The 20,974-nt window shown below is 37.5% G+C and overlaps 1 protein-coding gene across 1 annotated transcript; it reads left to right on the top strand.

The window, feature by feature from the left end:
• Nucleotides 1-590: 590 nt before the first annotated feature.
• Nucleotides 591-19,435, top strand: LOC306865313 (uncharacterized protein; the record flags this gene model as incomplete). The annotated part of the gene is made up of 6 exons (XM_079409862.1): nucleotides 591-600; nucleotides 3,075-3,251; nucleotides 13,556-13,643; nucleotides 13,721-13,856; nucleotides 17,744-18,342; nucleotides 18,516-19,435. 6 exons carry the CDS (start codon nucleotides 591-593, stop codon nucleotides 19,141-19,143), a joined length of 1,638 nt encoding a protein of 545 aa, XP_079265988.1. The 3' UTR covers nucleotides 19,144-19,435.
• Between the last annotated feature and the right edge of the window lie 1,539 nt (nucleotides 19,436-20,974).

Genomic DNA, 20,974 nt, shown 5'->3' with positions numbered 1-20,974 from the left:
ATATAAGATTGATAGTATGCACATTGGGATGCAGGGATTGTGTGATTATGAGGCACCGGGCTCGACAAAAGTGAAGCGAATGCAGAGAGAGAGAGCGACTGTGTCCGATAGAGAGAGAGAGAGAGAGCGTGAGCGACAGTGCGTGAGAGATCTGTATATTCATATTTGATAAGGGTATAGTGAACCGATGTTGCCAGGGTCGCGGTCTCCCCGCACAATTGGGCTATTTTGAAAATACAATCGCGGAAAAAATTACAGAGCTGTGGGTTGCGGTTTTTTGGGCTACTTTTATAATGTACCTCGGCTGCCCAAAGTATACACATGTGATGATCGCAAAAGGAAGTTATTACAAACACTCGATGGTGGTTTAAAGTTAGTTCTGAGTAAAAGTGTACTATTAATCTCATAAATTGTCTTATGTAGCATGATGCTAATGTTAGCCTCTAATGCACCTGCAGAACAGGTCCAATTCTTCTTCATAATGCATTTTATCATAATACTTCATGTAAGGTCGCAAGAAAATGTTTTGTTGTATTTATTTAGAAATACTTTTGATAATAGTTGGGTAAATGTGTACTGGGATTGAAGCGATGTGGCTTGGTAAACGGATTATTGCCAGAATAAAGGCTGATAATGGCTGAATTAAAACTAAATAATAATAAGGATTATGTCTCATACCTGGTGGAGGTGTGAAAGATTATGTTTCCTTAAACTAGTTTGTCATGCATTCCTTTATTTCAATACATTTACAGGTAAATCCTAGTATTTTAAATTTCCGATTAATCGTGATTAATCACAGTCTAGGACTGTGATTAATGCGATAAAATGTTTTAATCGATTGACACCACTAATATATATATATATATATATATATATATATATATATATATATATATATATATATATATATATATATATATATATATATATATATAGAAGACTTGGAATATGCTTGTAACACTAATATGATACTTCAACATGAATTTATCATTTTATTTGTTAAATGGATAATTAAAATTATACATTAACGTTAAATAATAAACAATTAATTTTTTTAAATTAACAATTAAAAATAATGATAATAAAATAAAAACTGATAATGAAAAAATAAATAAATAAACTTCCAAAAAATCTAAATAAATAAATAAATAATGAGAATACTCCAAGCACTATATACCATAACACAAGAAATACTTCAATACAAAATTTCAAAAGTACAGACCAGGCTAGAACAGTTTAAGAATGGAAGATATGTTTCTTTAATGCTCATTTAAAGATAGCAAGGGACTCTGTATTATAGTTTGGAAGATAATATTTATCCTTAAAATGGTTTGTTTTGAAAATTCACAACAGATCCTGAGGCAAAAGTGTCTATTCAGCACTCGTTCTGTTCTTCACAGCCTCACCTTGGCTGAAAGCCGCAATCACTTTGAGTCAGTCTTTGCTGTTATAGCCCTCTGTGGGCACCTTCTTTTACAGACTCCTAGGTGAAGAGTCATAAAGCTGCCTCAACAGTACAGATCAGGGTCACCATTCTCTCTGACCCATAATGAGCAAACACACACAAACTCTCACACACACACACACACATCTACACCATATCCACAGTTAGGTGTGGGTCTGGGCTATTCTCACACTCTCAAAAGGGACTTCAATCCTGCACCATCAACATGTGACTCTTGCCCTTTATTTAACACATTTACTTCACAACTGGAGAATTTTTTTCATTATTGAATGTCAAAATGTGTCCTTTTGTGTAACTATTCAGGTAGCCATCCTCCAGTCTTCACCAAAACACACAAATCTCACACTCATTTAAACATTCAAGTGTCAATAATCCGAGTGTCATGTGACGTATCTTTTTGAATGAGATCTATTTTCTTTTTTTTGGGAATACATACACTATTTTTCAAAGATTTGGGGTTGGTCTAATATTTTAATGTTTTTAATGTTTTATGTTATCCAAAGCTGCATTTACTTTATCAAAAAATATAGTAAAACAGTAATATTGTGAAATGCTATTGCAGTCCAAAATAATATTTTAATACATGTTAAATGTAATTCATTCCTGTGATGGCAAAACAGAATTTTCAGCAGCTAGTACTGCAGTCTTCAGTGTCACATCATCCTACATTAATAATCAATGATATGATGATTTGGTGATCAAGAAATATTTCTTATTATTATCAATGTTGAAAATAGTTCCACTTGCTTACATCTTTTTTTTTTTAAATTATTTGATGAATAGGAAGCTAACTTAAACAAACTGTTACTGTCAAATTTGATTAATTTAAGGTATTCTTGCTGAATTAAAGTATTATTTCTTTAGAGCAAACAAACAAGTAAAAATCATACTGACAAACCTTTGAATTATACTATATTAAATAAACACTTTACAATAAGTTTCAATTCAATGAAAGTTCAATTAGGTCATATTAGTTAACGCATTAGGTATCAAACTATTAATGTTTAATGTAACTTTATAAATCTACTTTAATTCATGTTTGTTCATAACGTCTAAATGTAATGAAATGTTGAAAATATATATTTATAAACTGACATATAAAACAATTAATGCATAGTTCAAATATGTAATAATATCAAAGTTTGACAGAATCCTCTGAACTCAGGTGAGAATGACATTTTGGTCTCACAGGACAAAAATAAAATGATATGTGATACAAGCTGACTGAAAGCATGTACTTCAGCACATCCAAAATTCCAACAGTCTTTAAAATCAACCTGAGATGACTAAAGAGAATTGACCACCCTCATGTTTGATCAGAGCTGCTATGAAAGTAGAAGGACATTTATTTATTTATTTTGAGATCATAAATAGGTATGCCGTAAGCTGCGGAGGTTTGAGCAAACACTTCTGCAGCACGACTTCCTTCGTGAACTCTGATTGTAAGTGACAGAAGTTACCTGGGGAAGAGCTCTGGGACAGGAGAAAGAGACCAGTGTTGAGTAGGTGGTCCATCTTCTGATGTGAGTGATGGAAGATAACGTAACTCTCTCTCTTCCTCTCTATATTCTTCTATCGGTTTGATTTATTTTTCCATCGTACGTGTCAGTGGAGGAGACTCAGAGGACGCTGCAGACTCTGGGCGGAGACAGCGCCTCGGGCTTCTGCCTCCAGCGGAGGATTGAAGACCAAACCGGAGACCTTGGAACAGTTCAGCCCATCCACTCATGGTCGACTCTTTTCCCCTGTGTCTCCTTCATTCTCTTCCTCCTCCTGAAACTGGAAGGTCAGATAATTCCACCGTAGATTCCTTTATCTACTTTACCTTATTCACTTCATTATGAACTTCATGTGACCCAATGAATACATTCAGTTGCTTTACTGCATATTTAGAGCGATTTCATTCAATATTGGATCTCAAATCTACACTATGTTCTTTGTTTTGGATGGTTCTATAATAAAACTTTCCATTCGCATTGATTAAACTGTAGAAATAGTAGTATTGTATAATAAAGAACAAAGAAATAAAGAAAACAAAATCACATCACTTACCTAAGCCTAAAGTGTCTCAAATAAATAAATAAATAAATTAATTAATTAATTTCTTATATATATATATATATATATATATATTATTATAATTTATTCATTGAAAGTGAAAAAGAAAAATAAAAAAATGACACTTACCTAAGTCTATGAAGTGTCTCCAAAACGACACCTTCAAGATGTTCATTACGTCAGACACAAAGCTCAGAGTTAGCATGCCGAGGCTTAGCCTAGCCAGGAGGAACACTACAAATACACACACAATATTATTTCACACCTTCTATTTATTACTGAAACCTTCTGGCTAGTAAATCATTTGCAGTAAACATTCATTTCTCTAAGAGCGATTTCCTGAGGTTAAGAGCATACAGAAGATAAATATTAACACATTAATTCAATCTTTAACGCTCTAGCATCCATTTAATGTTATTGTAATGAGTATAATTCATTTTAAAAGCCCTATCGACAAAAGGCGCATCCATAATAAAAGTGAATTGCCCCAGTGAGAGCAGAAAAGATCTTTACACACCTTGCCTCTTTATGTGTTAGAGGCAAAAGAACCCAATTCATAGTGAAGATACCTGAGAGAAGAGCAAGATGAGAAATAATTAAAAAGATGACTGACAATGAGTTCAGAAAAAACACTTTAAGTCTTCAGTATTGACTGGAATTTTCAAATTTTTTGTGTAAATACACAAATTTTCACTTCTGTTAAATAGTTCAGGATGACCTTTTATGCTGCCTTTTTATTTGATCAAAAATACACTGAAACAGTAACATTGTGAGATATTATTACAATTGTAAATGGTATTTATTCCTGTGATGCAAAGCTGAATATTCAGCATCATAACTCCAGTCTTCATTGTCACGTGATCCTCCAGAAATCATTCTAATATGCTGATGTTATGCTCAATAAACATGTCTTCTTATTATCAATATTGAAAACAGTTGTGCTGCTTAATATTTTCATTGAAGCCATGATATATTTTTCAGGATTCTTTGTGGAATAAAAAGTTCTATTTATTTGAAATAGTAAAGACTTTTACCTTGTTAAAAAAAATAAAAAAATGATCAACTTGATTTGTCCTTGCTGAATAAAAGTATTAATTTCTTAAAATAAAATAATAATAATAAAAAAGAAATACTGTCCAATCTTTTGGACAGTGTGTAAAATATGATAATGATTTAAAATTCTAAATTAAGACAGTAACATTTTATTTTATTCATATATTATTTTCATATTTATTTTGTTCATGTATTGTGCCAACTCTTACAATGAAATGGAGTTAAAAATTAAGCCCGACTTGATTGTGAAATAAATTGCTGTGACCAGTGATAGAAAAACATTCAATGATAATAAATAAAATGAACATTTAATTCAATGCTTCCATCTGCCATATGGGGCTTTTCTCAAAAAACATTTGCAATTAAATTGATTTATCAGCATATCATTTAATAAATTTGATTAAAATCTTAACTCAACTGAGTGATCTAATATTATCATTTTTATTATTAAATATTAATAATTTTTATTAAATAAATTTTTATTAAAAAACTTTAAATAATTTTTTAATTATGACCCAATGACCCTTACTCACACTAAAACTGTGCAAAAAATAAATAAATTAAATTAAATTAAAAACTAGCCATTTTAATTAGATTTTCCCGCTTCTGATTATAATCAAGATTTAACAGAAGTGCCATGCCTTATGAGGTTTTCCAAAACGCCTATAAACAAGCTGCTCCATGTCAGACATAAGGGCCAAATCTTCACAGAGCACTTAGTCTGTGTTTATTTCAAAGAAAGGGAGGTAAACTACACACCAGGCACATCCAGACCGCGGTAAATCCAGACCATTACCTGAGCTTATACTGTGTTATGTGCACTCTGCTCACGCACTAATGCCATTTCATCCCCCTTCAGCATTGGAAACAGCCTCGGGAGATCAATTCTCTACATTACAAACATCACATTGATATTAAATGTAAATTTAATTCTGACTTGGTTTTAGGTACTCATACACAGCAGCTCAGAACAACGCTAGAGCCTTAAGGGAAACTTTCTGTGTCAGAATGCACAAATATACATATCAACACATGTTGTAGCTGCCGTCCTGAAGCTATTTTAAGGTTATGCACAATAATAAATAAGTAAAGTGCATTTTATTCTTATTTTACTTCTTCAGGGGCTGAAATGTAAGGCTTAGAGAAACACAGTTCATAGGTTTGGGCTTGCTGCGACTGGTTCTAATAACACCAGTGTCATTTCTGTCTACCGTATATTATGAAGAAGAACCAAACAAAGTTTGTGGCGGTGTTCAGCTGCTCCTGAGGTAATCTGCTTTATCACAAGAATATGATGTACGAGCATCTGGTTTTGAAATGAGTTTACAAAAAACAATGAGTAGTTGATTTCTCTGGGTAAACAGACAATTCTTCTGTCTGCAAGCCTTAGCACTGGAACCTGAGGAAAAAGGCACTGCGAGAGGAGATGCAGGAGAGGAAAAAAGCAGGAAAATGAACAAAAAAGAAAGAGCAGAATCACAGTAATCTTCCAGTCACATGTTTTTCTCCCCAACAGCCCTCCACAGAATATCATTACTGGTGGGCTGCATGCAGACTGCATGCTGAGGAATGGTGGAGTTCGACCTTTTTCCCCTCACAAATCAGCAGCGGAGTGTGCAAGCATTCCCATCGGACGGTGATACAGAACAATGAAGGAAACAGCAGGGAAGGTGAGAAAGAAACAGGGGAAGAGCTTTGTTTCAATTAAAATTGTTGCTAAGACACCAGTTCCAAAAAGATGATGTCATCCTCTATTAATTTTCAAAACTTTAATATGGAGCTAAAAAAAAACAAAAAAAACCTCACGTTGTTCCAAACCTGTACAACTTACATTCTTCTGTGGAACACAAAAGAAGATATTTTGAAAAATGTCTCAGAGCCTGTTACAATATGTTTCATGTATTTGTTCTGTGTTTTATTTGTTATTAACCTTTCACATATTTCCAAATGTATGTGCTTAAAACTGTATAGTTCAGAAATGTGTAAAATATAAAGAGTGCTGATGTTACAACTTGCATTTAATTAAAATGTTTACCACAGTTTATGCTTTCAATTTTTAATTCAAATTTTTAAAATGAAACCATTTTTGATGGAAGATGGCATAATAATTATTTCGGTTACCAACAATAAATAAATATCAGTATACGTGACATTAATATACACAATTTAAGTTTTAATATTTCGAAAAACAATGATAAATACACTGCTGTTCAAACGTTTTTAAGATGTTTTCTGAAAGAAATTAATACTTTTATTCAGCAAGGATGCAATAAATTTATCAAATGTGACAGTAAGAAATTTATATTCTGACTAATAAACACTTACTTAATAAAAACTTTTTATTCATCAGAGAATCCTGAAAAATCATTGTTTCCACAAAAATATTTAGCAGCTCATCTGTTTACAAAACTAATAATAATAAGAAAAGTTTCTTGAGCACCAAATCAGCATATTAGAATGATTTCTGAAGGATGATGTAACACTTCAGACGGGAGTAATGGCTGATGAAAATCCAGCTTTGCCTTCACAAGAATGAATTAAAATTTAAAATACATTAAAATAGAAGACAGTTATTTTAAAATTAAATAATATTTCACAATATTACTTTTATAAATAAATGCAGCCTGGGTGAGCATTAAAATCTTATCTCAAAACATAAAAAATTGACCACAAACGTCAATATTAAAATATGACACACACACTTGCATATGAAAATGATGAGCTAAAATCAATCCCCAGTCTCCTTTATTTTTCTGTTTTTGTTTCCTAAGATCCAAAAATATCAGAAACCGGCTATACTTCATGTTTAAAATACTTTCTCCTGCTGCATTAAAACAAACATCCAACCAGTTCAGAAAAGCAAAGGACACTGCTTAACAGATGAATTAAGCTATCCCATGGTTCCCTGTGTGGGATCAAATCAACGATTCAACTGCATGCTTTATGTAGGCCAATCTCACGCAATGACAAGACCTCTGGACTCTCTCCAACAACACTTGATTAATACAAAAAAAAAGAAAAACGCCTAAAAGCATTATATTGGGAATACAGTATGCTTTTCCTGATTTCCTCTGAAAATAATTCCCCTTGACTGAAAGGAAGGTTGCGCTCTCACTGATCTGTACTTCCATGCTTTTTGCTTAAATCCCTCTTCTATACAAGGAGATGAGAGGAGAGGTCGTGGAACAAATTTCATTAGAGAGATTGTTCTAATGTATCTGCAGCTGAAGGGAGTAAATCTTCCTATAAGCCCCCAACATGCACCTGAGTTATTTCTTCACAATAAAAGCTGATTAAATCTGGACCGACAGGCATGTATCATCCTCTGATTTACAAATCAGAATAAGTCACGTCACAAAACTAATATGATTTTGCCACCATATTGCTGTGACGCCCAACTAGTCTCTAATCTGTCAAATGCTTCCAGATATGAACCAGATAAACAATAAAATATTGTATTAATTATAAATTGCCCTTGATTTTCATTGAATTGCATTAAACATCCAGCGTTGATTAATTAGTAAATGTGCTTTTCTAGCCAAGGCTTATTTCTGCTTTACGGTCTTTATCTGTCAGATACGTCACCTTTATTTATAAATTGCTATGACCTGAGGTTGTTTTGTCACTCTTTTTCTTGTCACCCTGGCTGTGAAGCATGCACTATATATGACTATATTGAGAGTGCAGAAACCCTGGGAGATATTCTCCCTCGTTCTTAATTACAGCTGATTAAAGTGACATTTTGTCACCCTTGTGTCTGCTGATATCAGACAGCAGGACTGTGAACAAGACAGGGCTTTTCACCTTGCATTCTCTCTCATTCAGAGCGAGGCAGAATAAAAGCACCGACACTCACAATACAAGATGGCTTGTCGTTTGCGGTGAACGTGGCATCTCTGAACTCCGGTCTGCTTCTTTAGTTGAAGTAAATGCATCTGTGTGCAAAATGAAAAACTTGCCTTTGAGCAAAGCAAGCTGTTCCTCACCTTTAAGGTTTTGAGTGATGAGTCTGAAATAGAAATAAAAAAAACAATGTGTTAAAATGCAAATGCGTCTCTAACCATTTTGGATTTCAAAGCATCAGGACAAAAATCTTCGTTACAATTATGTTCATTTTGAAGCATTCATGGAAACCTTTACAGTTTTAACATGTTTTGCACATTCTATAAATATAATAGTCTTTATAATTCTTTTTTAATTTTTTTTACTTATCTATTTAGTTTATTTGTATTATTTATTACATTTAGTAGTGTTTATGGACACCTGTGTAATTAATTAAAATTACACAAAAGGGTTTTAAAACTGTATCTAAAAATGTTAATGATTTTAAATACATTTTATTTTATATTGTAAATTTTCTAGAGATAAAAGCATAAACAATTAAATATTTAAATATCCATAATGTATTTCAAATTGATTTAGCCATATATAAGTTGATAATAAGAATTTATTTTATTTTATTTTATTTTTGAACATATTTTACTGAACATTAAATTTTTACATTTACATTTATTCATTTAGCAGACGCTTTTATCCAAAACAGTTGAAGAATACAACAAGCATTGTTTTTGTTAAACAAATCAAATTTCATTGCTATTAATTTTTGTTTTGGGTTTCACTTTGAAATAATTGTCTGATAATAAATAATCAACTATGCAATAGTGGAACAGATGGACACAAATACTAGTCTTTAAGTGATAAATATGTTTTTTGTTCTGTTGAAAAATTAAATAGGGATCCACGGACATCCTCTTTGATCAAGGAATTCATTTCAATAATCTTACATAAAAAAAGTTACGAATCAGTCAAAAAATTGGATATCCACATAATTATCCACTTGTCAGTGCTTGAGTGTCATTTGATTCTAATTGGGCCAGTCGCCTCAATGTCAGAGGTAGCTAATGTAACTGGAGCTTGTCAGTGAACCAAACAGTCGTACATTCTCATTACATTTCTGACTGAGAGACCTCATACAGCCTTTGGCCGCAAAAGAGAAGTTATGCTTATAAAAAGGGCAAAATAATAGAAACTTTGACCTGAGTTCAAATACCATTTCGCTGGTGGAACTCAATGATAAATGATAAGCACTTGGCATAATGGAGTGTTTGTTTCCTGGGATGCGCGAGGGCTGTTTGCTGTGGGGATTTCAGACTGTGAGCGTGACCTCCAAACTCTCTCTCTCTGCCCTTCACACGCCAGCACATCGGGTGATTGGCCGAGGCCAGACTAATCAAAAATGCATGATATCAAAGCAAACTCATCCTCTGCCACAAAGCAGGGTCCCATTTGAAGATTTGATTTTATGAGGCTCAGAATGGCCTTTACATATGAATTTCCACTCTCATGTTCGTCGTGGATTAGATCATCTCTTAGAGTGTTTTTAAAGCTTTAAGCTCCAGTTAGATTGAATGTGATTTACACACTGTTAGATGGTAATGCCAAGTATTCATTCAATTTCAGTACTTTAACACACATTATTGTCAATGCTCGAAGTGGATAGATGCACATGTTCCCCTTGTGCACACGTCCAATATATTTGTGAATTAATAAAAAAAATAAAAAAAATTAGGGAAGGAATATTTTGGGTTCAATACAAGTTTTAGTTTTTTCTCAAATAAATAAACAAATAAAGGTTACAGTGAAGTGGTTACAATGGAAACTGATTTAAAAATAATTATTTTAAAATACACTTTTACAATTTCAATTTTATAAAAATTTTATTAAAATTAAAAATTTAATTCATCTGTTAAATCGTGTGTATCATTTGAGTTTTAAAATTGTTCTTATCATATTTATAGTCATTTTAGTGTTGCAGGTGTTATGTTGTCACGCCAATTGAAATGGGCACAACTTTATACAGAAAAAGTAGATTTTTTTCACACTAAAATAATATTAACACTCATAATGTTTACATCTTGTGGCTATACTATTGAAAAGTTAATATTTCATTGTTTACATATTGGTCCTTTTCCCTTCCAGATTATATTTTTAGTTAATATTTTCTTGTAATCAACATTATTCCACAAATGCTGTCTGTTGAGATTAACTTGTACTGAACGCAGAATATTCCTTTAAATCTTTTCAAATCTGTTAAATTGATTACTATCTCTTTAAGAAAATGAGATTTGAGTTCATACAGTAATATAATTTTGAAGACAAAGTACAGTTCCATACCATACGTCATGTTTCCTTTTAAAATGACAGAAAATTGCTTCATCACCTTATGAATGGAATACATTAATAATTTCAGTTTTATATTCAAGACAATTCTATGGCAAAACCACTTCTCTATTCATGAATTACAATGTCATGATGTTCTTCCTATTAAGCAATAATTTGCAGGCGTAAAATGTTATTCATTCTCCCAGAAATCCATTTGGATGTTTGTTTTACAACACAAAAGTGAAGGACGTGCCGGTTTGTGTATTTTCATGACGCACATTTCACCTGCGTGTGCACTTCCGTTTGGAAACACTACAAATTCTCTTAAAACAATATCCTACCCATTTTTTAAATGGTGTTCGAGGCGCGATACGGACAGAAACGCCAGTAACAGGGAATCTCATTATTTTACGCAGGCTTTTATGGGGCAAGTCAAAATGCTTTGCCCCGCTTGCCTGTATGTGACATTTCCCTCTCTCATTAATGAGACGTTCCGTCAGAGCCGAGCCTGTGCTGAGACCAGCAGACCTGGCAGAGTTTGGCCCAAGGGCCTGTTTCCTTACTGTTCACATATTTACCAACGTGAAATATTCCAGCGCTGTTTCATTCGATAAGGCCAAACGTGTGCCCAGCGCTCCCAGCCAGTAAAAGTCATCGCTGCGGAGAAAGAAAAACAAAACAGCTTTGAGTCACAGCAGTTTAAGTCATAAAATCATGCATATGCGCTTGTGATGAAGCCGTGCTGCTAATTTGGGTTAATTTGTGCGGTCAACTGACAAAAAAATATTTAAACATTTTAAATTGCCATCAGCTAAAAAGAAAAGCCTTTTATTTTTGCCATTGGACTCATTGAAAGAGAAACATTAGGGCTTATCCAACACCTGAAAAAATCAAAACAGCCCTCAAACTGTTGTCTGCTGCAAAAGAGAAGATAATTGTTTTGTTAATTAAGTTTGCTTGCTTCATACGTACAGCTAAACGAACGCAAACTGCAAAGTCAAGCACTGCCACAATCTCTAATTACTCCATTTACTCTGAGACAGCAATGCATTTTACTCTCTTTACATTATTAGGCTGAGTGATGTGATTTTACAAACATACTGATTGCTCTGCAAAGCATGTGCTCTTTAGTTAAAGCACATTTAAATAGTATATTTATCACACGCTGTAATGAAATCACTCAATTTATGAGCGTCTAGGCGAGAGAGGTTCAACTGGAGTGAGAGAAGGAGAGGGAAGGTTCTCACAAGATAAACACAGAGAGTAGTTTTACGTCAGGCCATAATGGAGATTTCTGACTTTCATAATTTAAGCAACACACTCTGTATTTTCCTGAAGCAGCAAATTTCCATTTCTGGCTACACATATATGTTTTTTTTTTATGTGGCCCTGTAGTTGCTCTATGCAATAATGCACTGGAGCTGATATATTGTATTGTGTGGCTCATCTGGCTCATAGCGTATTGCATGTTCACTCTTCACACCAGTGAAGCTCAGCGTGGGTGTGAGAATGATGGTCTGGAACTACAAACATGAATGAAGCTGCCAGCAAAAGGAAGACACTGTGGAAATCTCAGGTTTTGGAGTCAATGTGTTTGTTGGTCATGGAATACTGCATACTTACAACGAGGCTGTGTAAAAAAACATCCATGCAATCGCTTTATTTACTCACTCGTGTGGTTTCAAACCTGTATGACTTTCATTTGTGGAACACAAAAAAATGACAGCTTTTGTTAATAAATAAAATTTTGTTTGCGAATCATTTTGTTGCCATGTTATTTAATCATTATTTGTTTATATTAGTTTATTTATTTATTTACCAAATTTATTATTGATTTATTCTGCTTATTTTTTCAAAAATGTTTTTAAAAATGATTAATTTGATATTTATTTATCTAGCAGACACTTTTTTTTTTCATTGCATCTGACTTGGTGTAAAAAGCCACTTCCACACAAACACCTGTGAAGTTGCTTCAAACCGCTATGACTTCTTTCTTCTGTGAAACACAAAAAAATACTTTAGTCATTTACTTTACTTGTAAATTATTTATTTATTTTATAAATTATTTTTTACTATTATTTAGTAAATTTACTATTCATTTATTTATGTAAATGAATCATTTTACTGAAGTATTTAAAAACTGCATTTAAATTGTATTTATTTAAATGTTATTTTCTTTCATTGGTATCTGACTTGGTGCAAAAAATCACTTAGAAATATCAAAGGAGTTTATCAAAATTGTTTCAAAGAGGTCAGCAACAAAACATACCTAAAAGGGCACTTGAAAAGCGATCTGCAGCAACAAAGTTATAAGATTAATTTCATTTTTAATGAGAATTAGTGACTTCAGGTGACATATATGACAGAAACCGTCAGTGATGTGGCAGATTTAAAGGGTTTATGCAAATGAGCATGTACTGACCACCAATGGGAGCGCAGATAGCAACACACACACACACACTGCCTGATTCACTTGGATAATAATAACCGACACTAAAGCCAACAGGGATGCGACTCTGGGACCTCCATATTAATTTCTAATAACTTCCTAAAAACAAACCTAAATTCCTGAAAGTCAATATAAATAAAACTGTCTTCACTTAAATTAAGGTCACGTATATTATTCACAGAACTTGCAGAGATGAAAGCTTCGGTGACATGCTTCCTGACAGACAATGAACAGAAAACCAGCCAAATAACACCAACCTATCCCTCCTTCTTTTTAATATGAAACTCTGAATGCTTCTCAACTACAGTGGCAAGTATGGCTCAGTTTCCACCGTGAAAGTTCTAATCCATGTCTTGTGTGATTTTCAGGTCGCTGTGACACAGAGCTAAAGGTCACGCATAGAGCCGGTACTCTGTGGCAGCCGTGTGAGTTTGTCCCTCAGGCTTTCTGGATCCAGTAGGTGGCATTTAGCTTGTACTCACTTGCTGTGTGACTCCATGCTCTCAAATTCCAACAATATCACTCTTCCAAAGAAAGACCAGCGGGTCTCCGTGGCCTCACCAGGACTCTGGGTTCTCTGAGTCACTGAAAGCCCCGAAAGGTCCTGCCTTTGAAAGCCCTGATACAAGCGAGTGCAATGTCGAGGGCACGGGAAGCCGGACTTCCGCTGTCCGAGGCTTTCTTGCACTCCAGAGGGGGTTTGATCTGTGGAATAAAAGGAAATCAGTCTCTTCTATTAAAGCCACTGGAGACTTTTGATTCGCTGCTTTTTAAACACCAGATACTAGGGTTTTGGTCAATATAGAGTTGTTTTCTTCCCCTTATTTTTTAACTCTTGATTATTCGAGTGGCTCTTGCACTGTGTAAATGGATCTGTGGACAGCTTTCACAGTCTCACCACAGGAGAACAAGAGAATGAGACCGAGAAAGAGTGTCCAAAACCTACAAAATGCTGCCTTATTAGGGTAGGATGGGATTAATGGAGGTCCGAATTGAATGATTGCATAACACGCTGTCTTCTTAAATGCCTCCATCTGGTCCATTTTTGAAGGCATTTTAGATGAATCCTTCACCGGCAATGATATCCCACAATCCGCTTTGTGTGTGTTTTGGCAGCTGATCAAAATAATGAAATTGGTGTCTGACAGACAGATATAGGTTTTATATATAGAAGTAGGGAAAGGTTGGCAAAAGGTATATGGCAAATTCATTTTAAGGTTTCCATGTTGCACATGTTACATGTACTTACATGATAATAACAATAAATTATGCATAATTACATGCAAGTAACTCTAACCATAAAGTAAGTTCATGTAGTTAATTAATATTACTCAGTACTTAAATGTATAATTACACTGTAACAAGGACACCTTAAAATAAAGTGTAACCCAAATGTATGTGTTTGTGTGTGTTATGTAATTAATATGTAAGTAAACATTTTTAATAATTGACATATTTTGTATTATTTATATTTTTACATTTCTAATAAAAATTAAATTATTAATACATTTTTTGTTGTATTTATAAATTATTAAATTAAAATTGTGTTGAAGTCAAATGTAATTTTTTATAAAAAATTTAATTTTTGATATAAAATACAAGGTTCACTCTAATTTGGTCTGAAACCAAAATCAGTCAACATGAAATCAAAACCCTATTTATTATATTCTTAATACACATAACGAATCATTATACAGAGAAAAAGTTTGTCTTCATAATCTTTAATTAAAACTTTCTCAGCTTCTGGGTTGACTTCACTTTTCAATCTTCTCTCTGCCAACGACCTAATTCATTTTAGGATGTAACACCCACTCAAAGATGGTCCCATTCTGCTTTTTCACATTTAATATTCTCTCCTTAACTTCGAAATATGTCACATCACAGAAGTAAAATAGATTCAAATGACATTTCATGTTGACTTTAAGAGCTACAAAAGTGCTGTGTCACACCGCGAAACTAGGAACATTGACTGCAGGGAAGTAGATGAACCAAGATGCCATAGATTCAACAGTGACAAGTCCATGCACATTCAGAGGGTGAACTGCCAAGCGCATCTTTAATCAGCTTTTTGTTCTGCTTGCACATGCCCAGCTCTGGTTTAGATGCTTATCACTTCTCACATCTATTTAATTCTAATGGGACATTTAAATCTAAAGACCTCTGTCTTAAATCAGACCTTTGTCTTAAATGTGCAGTGATTACGTCTGGCGGGCCGAGCTAAGCGCTGAAACGGGCTCCCGCCCCACCGAGTCAGCCTGCATTTGGCTTTCTCATTTCCTGCAAATAGTGCAGGCTCTGTTTTGAATACAGCCTAATACAGCGGCCCACTTGCATTTGAATAGGCAGATCAGTTCACCTGACTTTGTTATATACAGTATTATGGCATATAATATCTCAGGTATTTTCATTTTTAACTGTATGTAAGTTTCTTATGTAAGTATCTATTCAGATGATAGTGCACATTATGCTTTCTAACACCGAGTTTCTCCCTATAGGTTGCCAAAAATACACTATGCAAGTACAACTTTTGAAAGTTAAAGGGTTTGGCTCCCACTGACTTTCAAATTATGGACAAACAAATAAACTGCTGAAACCTTGTCTTCTTCTGTATTCTGCAGCAATAAATAAGCAATTTGGAAAGAAAGGACATGATGGCAAATCAATGAGTAAATGAGTGAAGTTCAAACAAGTGCTTGTAATGTAGATACACTGAGTTTTAAAGAGACAGTTCACCCAAAAATGAAAATCTGTCATCAGAAGGCTAGTATGTGATTCTGATTTTAGACTATCACTATATATACTAATATATTACTGCAGTGCACAGTATGTTACACAATTACACATAAATCTAGATAATAATAAAAAATAACCACATTCATTAGTTTGACTTAATAATAAAAAAACTAAATTTCTTTCTCTCATACCCTCTGTATTTTCTCTCAAATCAGACTATACCACCGTGCTTTATTAGCTCGGCACATTGTGCTTGAGCTCAAGTGAAGAAAACTGGTGCCTCGCATTACAAAAAGACACAGGTGTAGTTATTGCCTTATTACAATGAGCTGTGGGAATTTAGCCCTGCTGTTCGCCACCTTGTTGTTAAAAACAGCTTAAATTAGAACAAGGATGTAAATTAGGCCCCAAAGAGGAACAGGAGGATATCTTTAACTGACATTGCTTCGGCTCAGCTTTGTTCTGCTCGTTATTCATTAAAGAGAAAGAGAAAAGAGCAGTTTCTGTGTGCAGGATGCTAGTTTGGGGTATTGATTCAGACACCTAATCTCACCTTTCTAATCAGCCGTGTTATTATTGTTCAAGTAAACTAAAAGTAAAACTATTGAAAATAATCTCCATTAATTGAAATAAAAATAAAAAAATTTAAATGTTGTTGTCAGTCCTTGTCTTGTGTTTCCCCTCCTCCTGTGCCCATATTTGGCCTTCCTGTTCCTGTCCTCGTTTGTCTCCATTAGTTTAATTAGTCCCTAGCCCTGTGTTTTGATTAGTCCACACCTGTTCCGTATTTCCCTGTGTTTATAATCCCTGTGTTTCCTAGCCCCTGTGTCCGGTCTTAATTGTCATTTGATGTTCGTCTCTCCCCAAGCTCCTCGTCTCCTTGTGTGCGTCTCACCCAATAAAAAGGATTATTGGAACCCTACGTCTCCTCGCTCCTTGTCCCCCGAGAGGGAACGTGACAGAAGACCGGACCCACAACAACACTATGGCTGAAGACAGGCTTTGGTGTCTGCGGCAGGATGGTCGGGAGTTGGTAGAGTATGTTGAGGAGTTCCTTGAGCTTTCCAACGAGGTGAGCTGGATTGACGCCTCACTCGGTGTGTGTTTTCGGTTTGGGTTGGACAAGGATGTCATCAGCTGCGATATCCCCACGTGCAGTTTTTCCCTTATCGGGCTGATAAATTATGTCCTCAATGTACATGGCATTGATTTCGAAGTCGAAGAATGTCAAACCGATCTTCGTCCAACCCAACCCGAGAACAACCCGGCCTCACCAGCTCACCGCTCGCCAGGACCCTCCACATGCCCTGCCAAATGTTCCGGCCACCCCACTCTTCCCAGCACTGCTGCTGTCCTCAGCCCAGAGCACCCGCGCAACCCCGCGCTTCAAGAGCGCCCTCCTGAGTTCCCGCTGGCTCCGTCCAGCCCTCCTGAGTTCCCGCTGGTGCCGTCCAGCCCTCCTGAGTTCCCGCTGGTGCCGTCCAGCCCTCCTGAGTTCCCGCTGGTGCCGTCCAGCCCTCCTGAGTTCCCGCTGGTGCCGTCCAGCCCTCCAGAGTTCCCGCTGGTGCCGTCCAGCCCTCCAGAGTTCCCGCTGGTTCCGCCCAGCCCTCCTGAGTTCCCGCTGGTTCCGCCCAGCCCTCCTGAGTTCCCGCTGGTTCCGCCCAGCCCTCCTGAGTTCCCGCTGGTTCCGCCCAGCCCTCCTGAGTTCCCGCTGGTTCCGCCCAGCCCTCCTGAGTTCCCGCTGGTTCCGTCCAGCCCCGCGCTTCCAGAGCGCCCCCAAGTGTCCGCGCTTCCAGAGCGCCCCCAAGTGTCCGCGCTTCCAGAGCGCCCCCAAGTGTCCGCGCTTCCAGAGCGCCCCCAAGGGTCCGCGCTTCCAGAGCGCCCCCAAGTGTCCGCGCTTCCAGAGCGCCCCCAAGTGTCCGCGCTTCCAGAGCGCCCCCAAGTGTCCGCGCTTCCAGAGCGCCCCCAAGTGTCCGCGCTTCCAGAGCGCCCCCAAGTGTCCGCGCTTCCAGAGCGCCCCCAAGTGTCCGCGCTTCCAGAGCGCCCCCAAGTGTCCGCGCTTCCAGAGCGCCCCCAAGTGTCCGCGCTTCCAGAGCGCCCCCAAGTGTCCGCGCTTCCAGAGCGCCCCCAAGTGTCCGCGCTTCCAGAGCGCCCCCAAGTGTCCGCGCTTCCAGAGCGCCCCCAAGTGTCCGCGCTTCCAGAGCGCCCCCCAGTGCCGGCTCCACGCACGTGCCCTCCAGTGCCGGCTCCACGCACGTGCCCTCCAGTGCCGGCTCCACGCACGTGCCCTCCAGTGCCGGCTCCACGCACGTGCCCTCCAGTGCCGGCTCCACGCCCGTGCCCCCCTGAGTTCCCGCTGGTTCCGTCCAGCCCAGCTCGTCAAGAGCGTCCCCAAGTTTCCGCGCTGCAAGAGCGCCCCCAGGTGTCCGCGCTTCCCGAGCGCCCTCCCGTGCCGGCTCCTCGCACGTGCCCTCCCGTGCCGGCTCCACGCACGTGCCCTCCCGTGCCGGCTCCACGCACGTGCCCTCCCGTGCCGGCTCCACGCACGTGCCCTCCCGTGCCGGCTCCACGCACGTTCCCGCGGGTTCTGTCCAGCCCCGCGCTGCAAGAGCGCCCGACAGAGTCCGCGCTGCAAGAGCGCCCGACAGAGTCCGCGCTGCAAGAGCGCCCGACAGAGTCCGCGCTGCAAGAGCGCCCGACAGAGTCCGCGCTGCAAGAGCGCCCGACAGAGTCCGCGCTGCAAGAGCGCCCGACAGAGTCCGCGCTGCAAGAGCGCCCGACAGAGTCCGCGCTGCAAGAGCGCCCGACAGAGTCCGCGCTGCAAGAGCGCCCGACAGAGTCCGCGCTGCAAGAGCGCCCGACAGAGTCCGCTCCTCTGTGGCTCCCAGGGGGGAGCTTCCCCAAGAAAATTTTGGGGGGGGGTAAGAGGGTCACAGCCTGTGTGGCCGGGCCAAGGGCCAAGGCCACACGACCCGAAAAAAATAGGCCGTGGCTTCCCGAGTCCCCTGACCCGCCCTGGCCTCCCGAGTCCCCTGACCCGCCCTGGCCTCCCGAGTCCCCTGACCCGCCCTGGCCTCCCGAGTCCCCTGACCCGCCCTGGCCTCCCGAGTCCCCTGACCCGCCATGGCCTCCCGAGTCCCCTGACCCGCCATGGCCCCTGGAACGGGCACCGCCCTGGAGGCCTCCAGAGCGCCCACCCCCCCTCCCCATTGGATGGTGTTAGGCGTGAGGACACGCCTTCCGGAGGGGGGCGTAATGTCAGTCCTTGTCTTGTGTTTCCCCTCCTCCTGTGCCCATATTTGGCCTTCCTGTTCCTGTCCTCGTTTGTCTCCATTAGTTTAATTAGTCCCTAGCCCTGTGTTTTGATTAGTCCACACCTGTTCCGTATTTCCCTGTGTTTATAATCCCTGTGTTTCCTAGCCCCTGTGTCCGGTCTTAATTGTCATTTGATGTTCGTCTCTCCCCAAGCTCCTCGTCTCCTTGTGTGCGTCTCACCCAATAAAAAGGATTATTGGAACCCTACGTCTCCTCGCTCCTTGTCCCCCGAGAGGGAACGTGACAGTTGTATTGGCAATACTGTAACTGAAATAAGTTCTAAAGTATTAAAATGACTAAACCTGAAAAAAAGGCCAAATTAAAATATAAAAAAAAACACATTAAAAAAATGACTAAAGCTAAAATTAAAATGAAAACTGAAAATACAAAATTAAAGCTAATTAAAAATAAATACTATATTTACAATGAATAAATACTGTAACAAAATAAAAATTTACGCTAGAGAATGTAAATATCTGCTGATTATTATTTGTAGTTTTTAGTTCATTTTGAATATAATTTTAAATCTATTTAAAATATTTTTAGTTTAATTAAATATTTCGTTCATACAGTATATATCATTTCCACACCTCCCCTGATAATATCCTCTGCCTACACACTTTGCTTTAGCAGGATTTGTGCCATGTGTTTATTGAACCCTGCACCATTACTTCAGGAATTAAAGTGGAATCTGTTAATTCTTCTTTTTTTTTTTTGCATTGCTGGCACGCTGTACCCCATAAACGTAATGTAACAGCCCAGCTGATACACATAGATCATGACAGGATCACCAGCGGAAAGACTTTATCACACATTGTGAATCAGTACAGCTTAAAGAAGACACAATCACTCAAATTGCTTGCATTAATTAGTTGGCACTTACATTCCTCTTAGCAAGCTTATCTCAATACCTAGATTGAAAGAAAGAGTAATGGCTTTCTTTACACTTTAATACGGATTCATTCTATTCCCAATAAATTAAATGGGTCTAAAGCCTTTACCAAAATATTCTTCAAATATCCCTGAAATCAAAACAGACAGGTGTCAGGGGAGGGTCAGTGCAATCTTTGTGTGTGTGTGTGTGTGTGTGTGTGTGTGTAAAACATTCTAAAGACTAGATTTCTTGAAAACATTTGACTGTTGGTTACTTCTGCAGAAGCTGTTGCTTTATTGTTTCCAAGGTTTTTTGAGTGGTTGATATGGAGTTTATATATGGTTCTCAATTATTTCTCACTAAATAATAGAAAAGGAAACAAAGAAAACAAATTCATTACAATTCATGTTTTTTGATCTGATACATAATTAAATGAATAACACATTATCAGAACTTCATCTGACAAGTCTCTTATGCTCACCAAGCATTGCATTTGCATTTATTTGAGTCAGAGTAATTTTAGCATCATTGAGATGTCATTATTTCAGTAGTTTTTTTTTATCATTGAATATTTTTTACTAATATTTTGAATCAGTTTTTATTTTAATATATTTAATTAAATTTAATATTTAATTAAGTTTTCATTTAATTTTAGTCATTTTTGTTTTTGTCATTTTAGTAGTGTTTACTGTTTATGTAGTTTTCATTAATTTGATTTAATTTTAGTACATCAAGTTAAACTAAATAAAAATTTGAAAAGTTGCCTTAGCAACTAGCTAAATGTTTTTAATATCTTATTTTTATCCAAGCACTATTTTTTATGGCTTTAGTTTTAGTTAACTATAATAACCATGGTTTAATTAAA

This window comes from Barbus barbus, assembly GCF_936440315.1.
Source record: "Barbus barbus genome assembly, chromosome: 46".
In the NCBI taxonomy this organism is placed as follows: Eukaryota; Metazoa; Chordata; class Actinopteri; order Cypriniformes; family Cyprinidae; genus Barbus; species Barbus barbus.
This window is presented reverse-complemented; position numbering and strand designations above follow the sequence as displayed.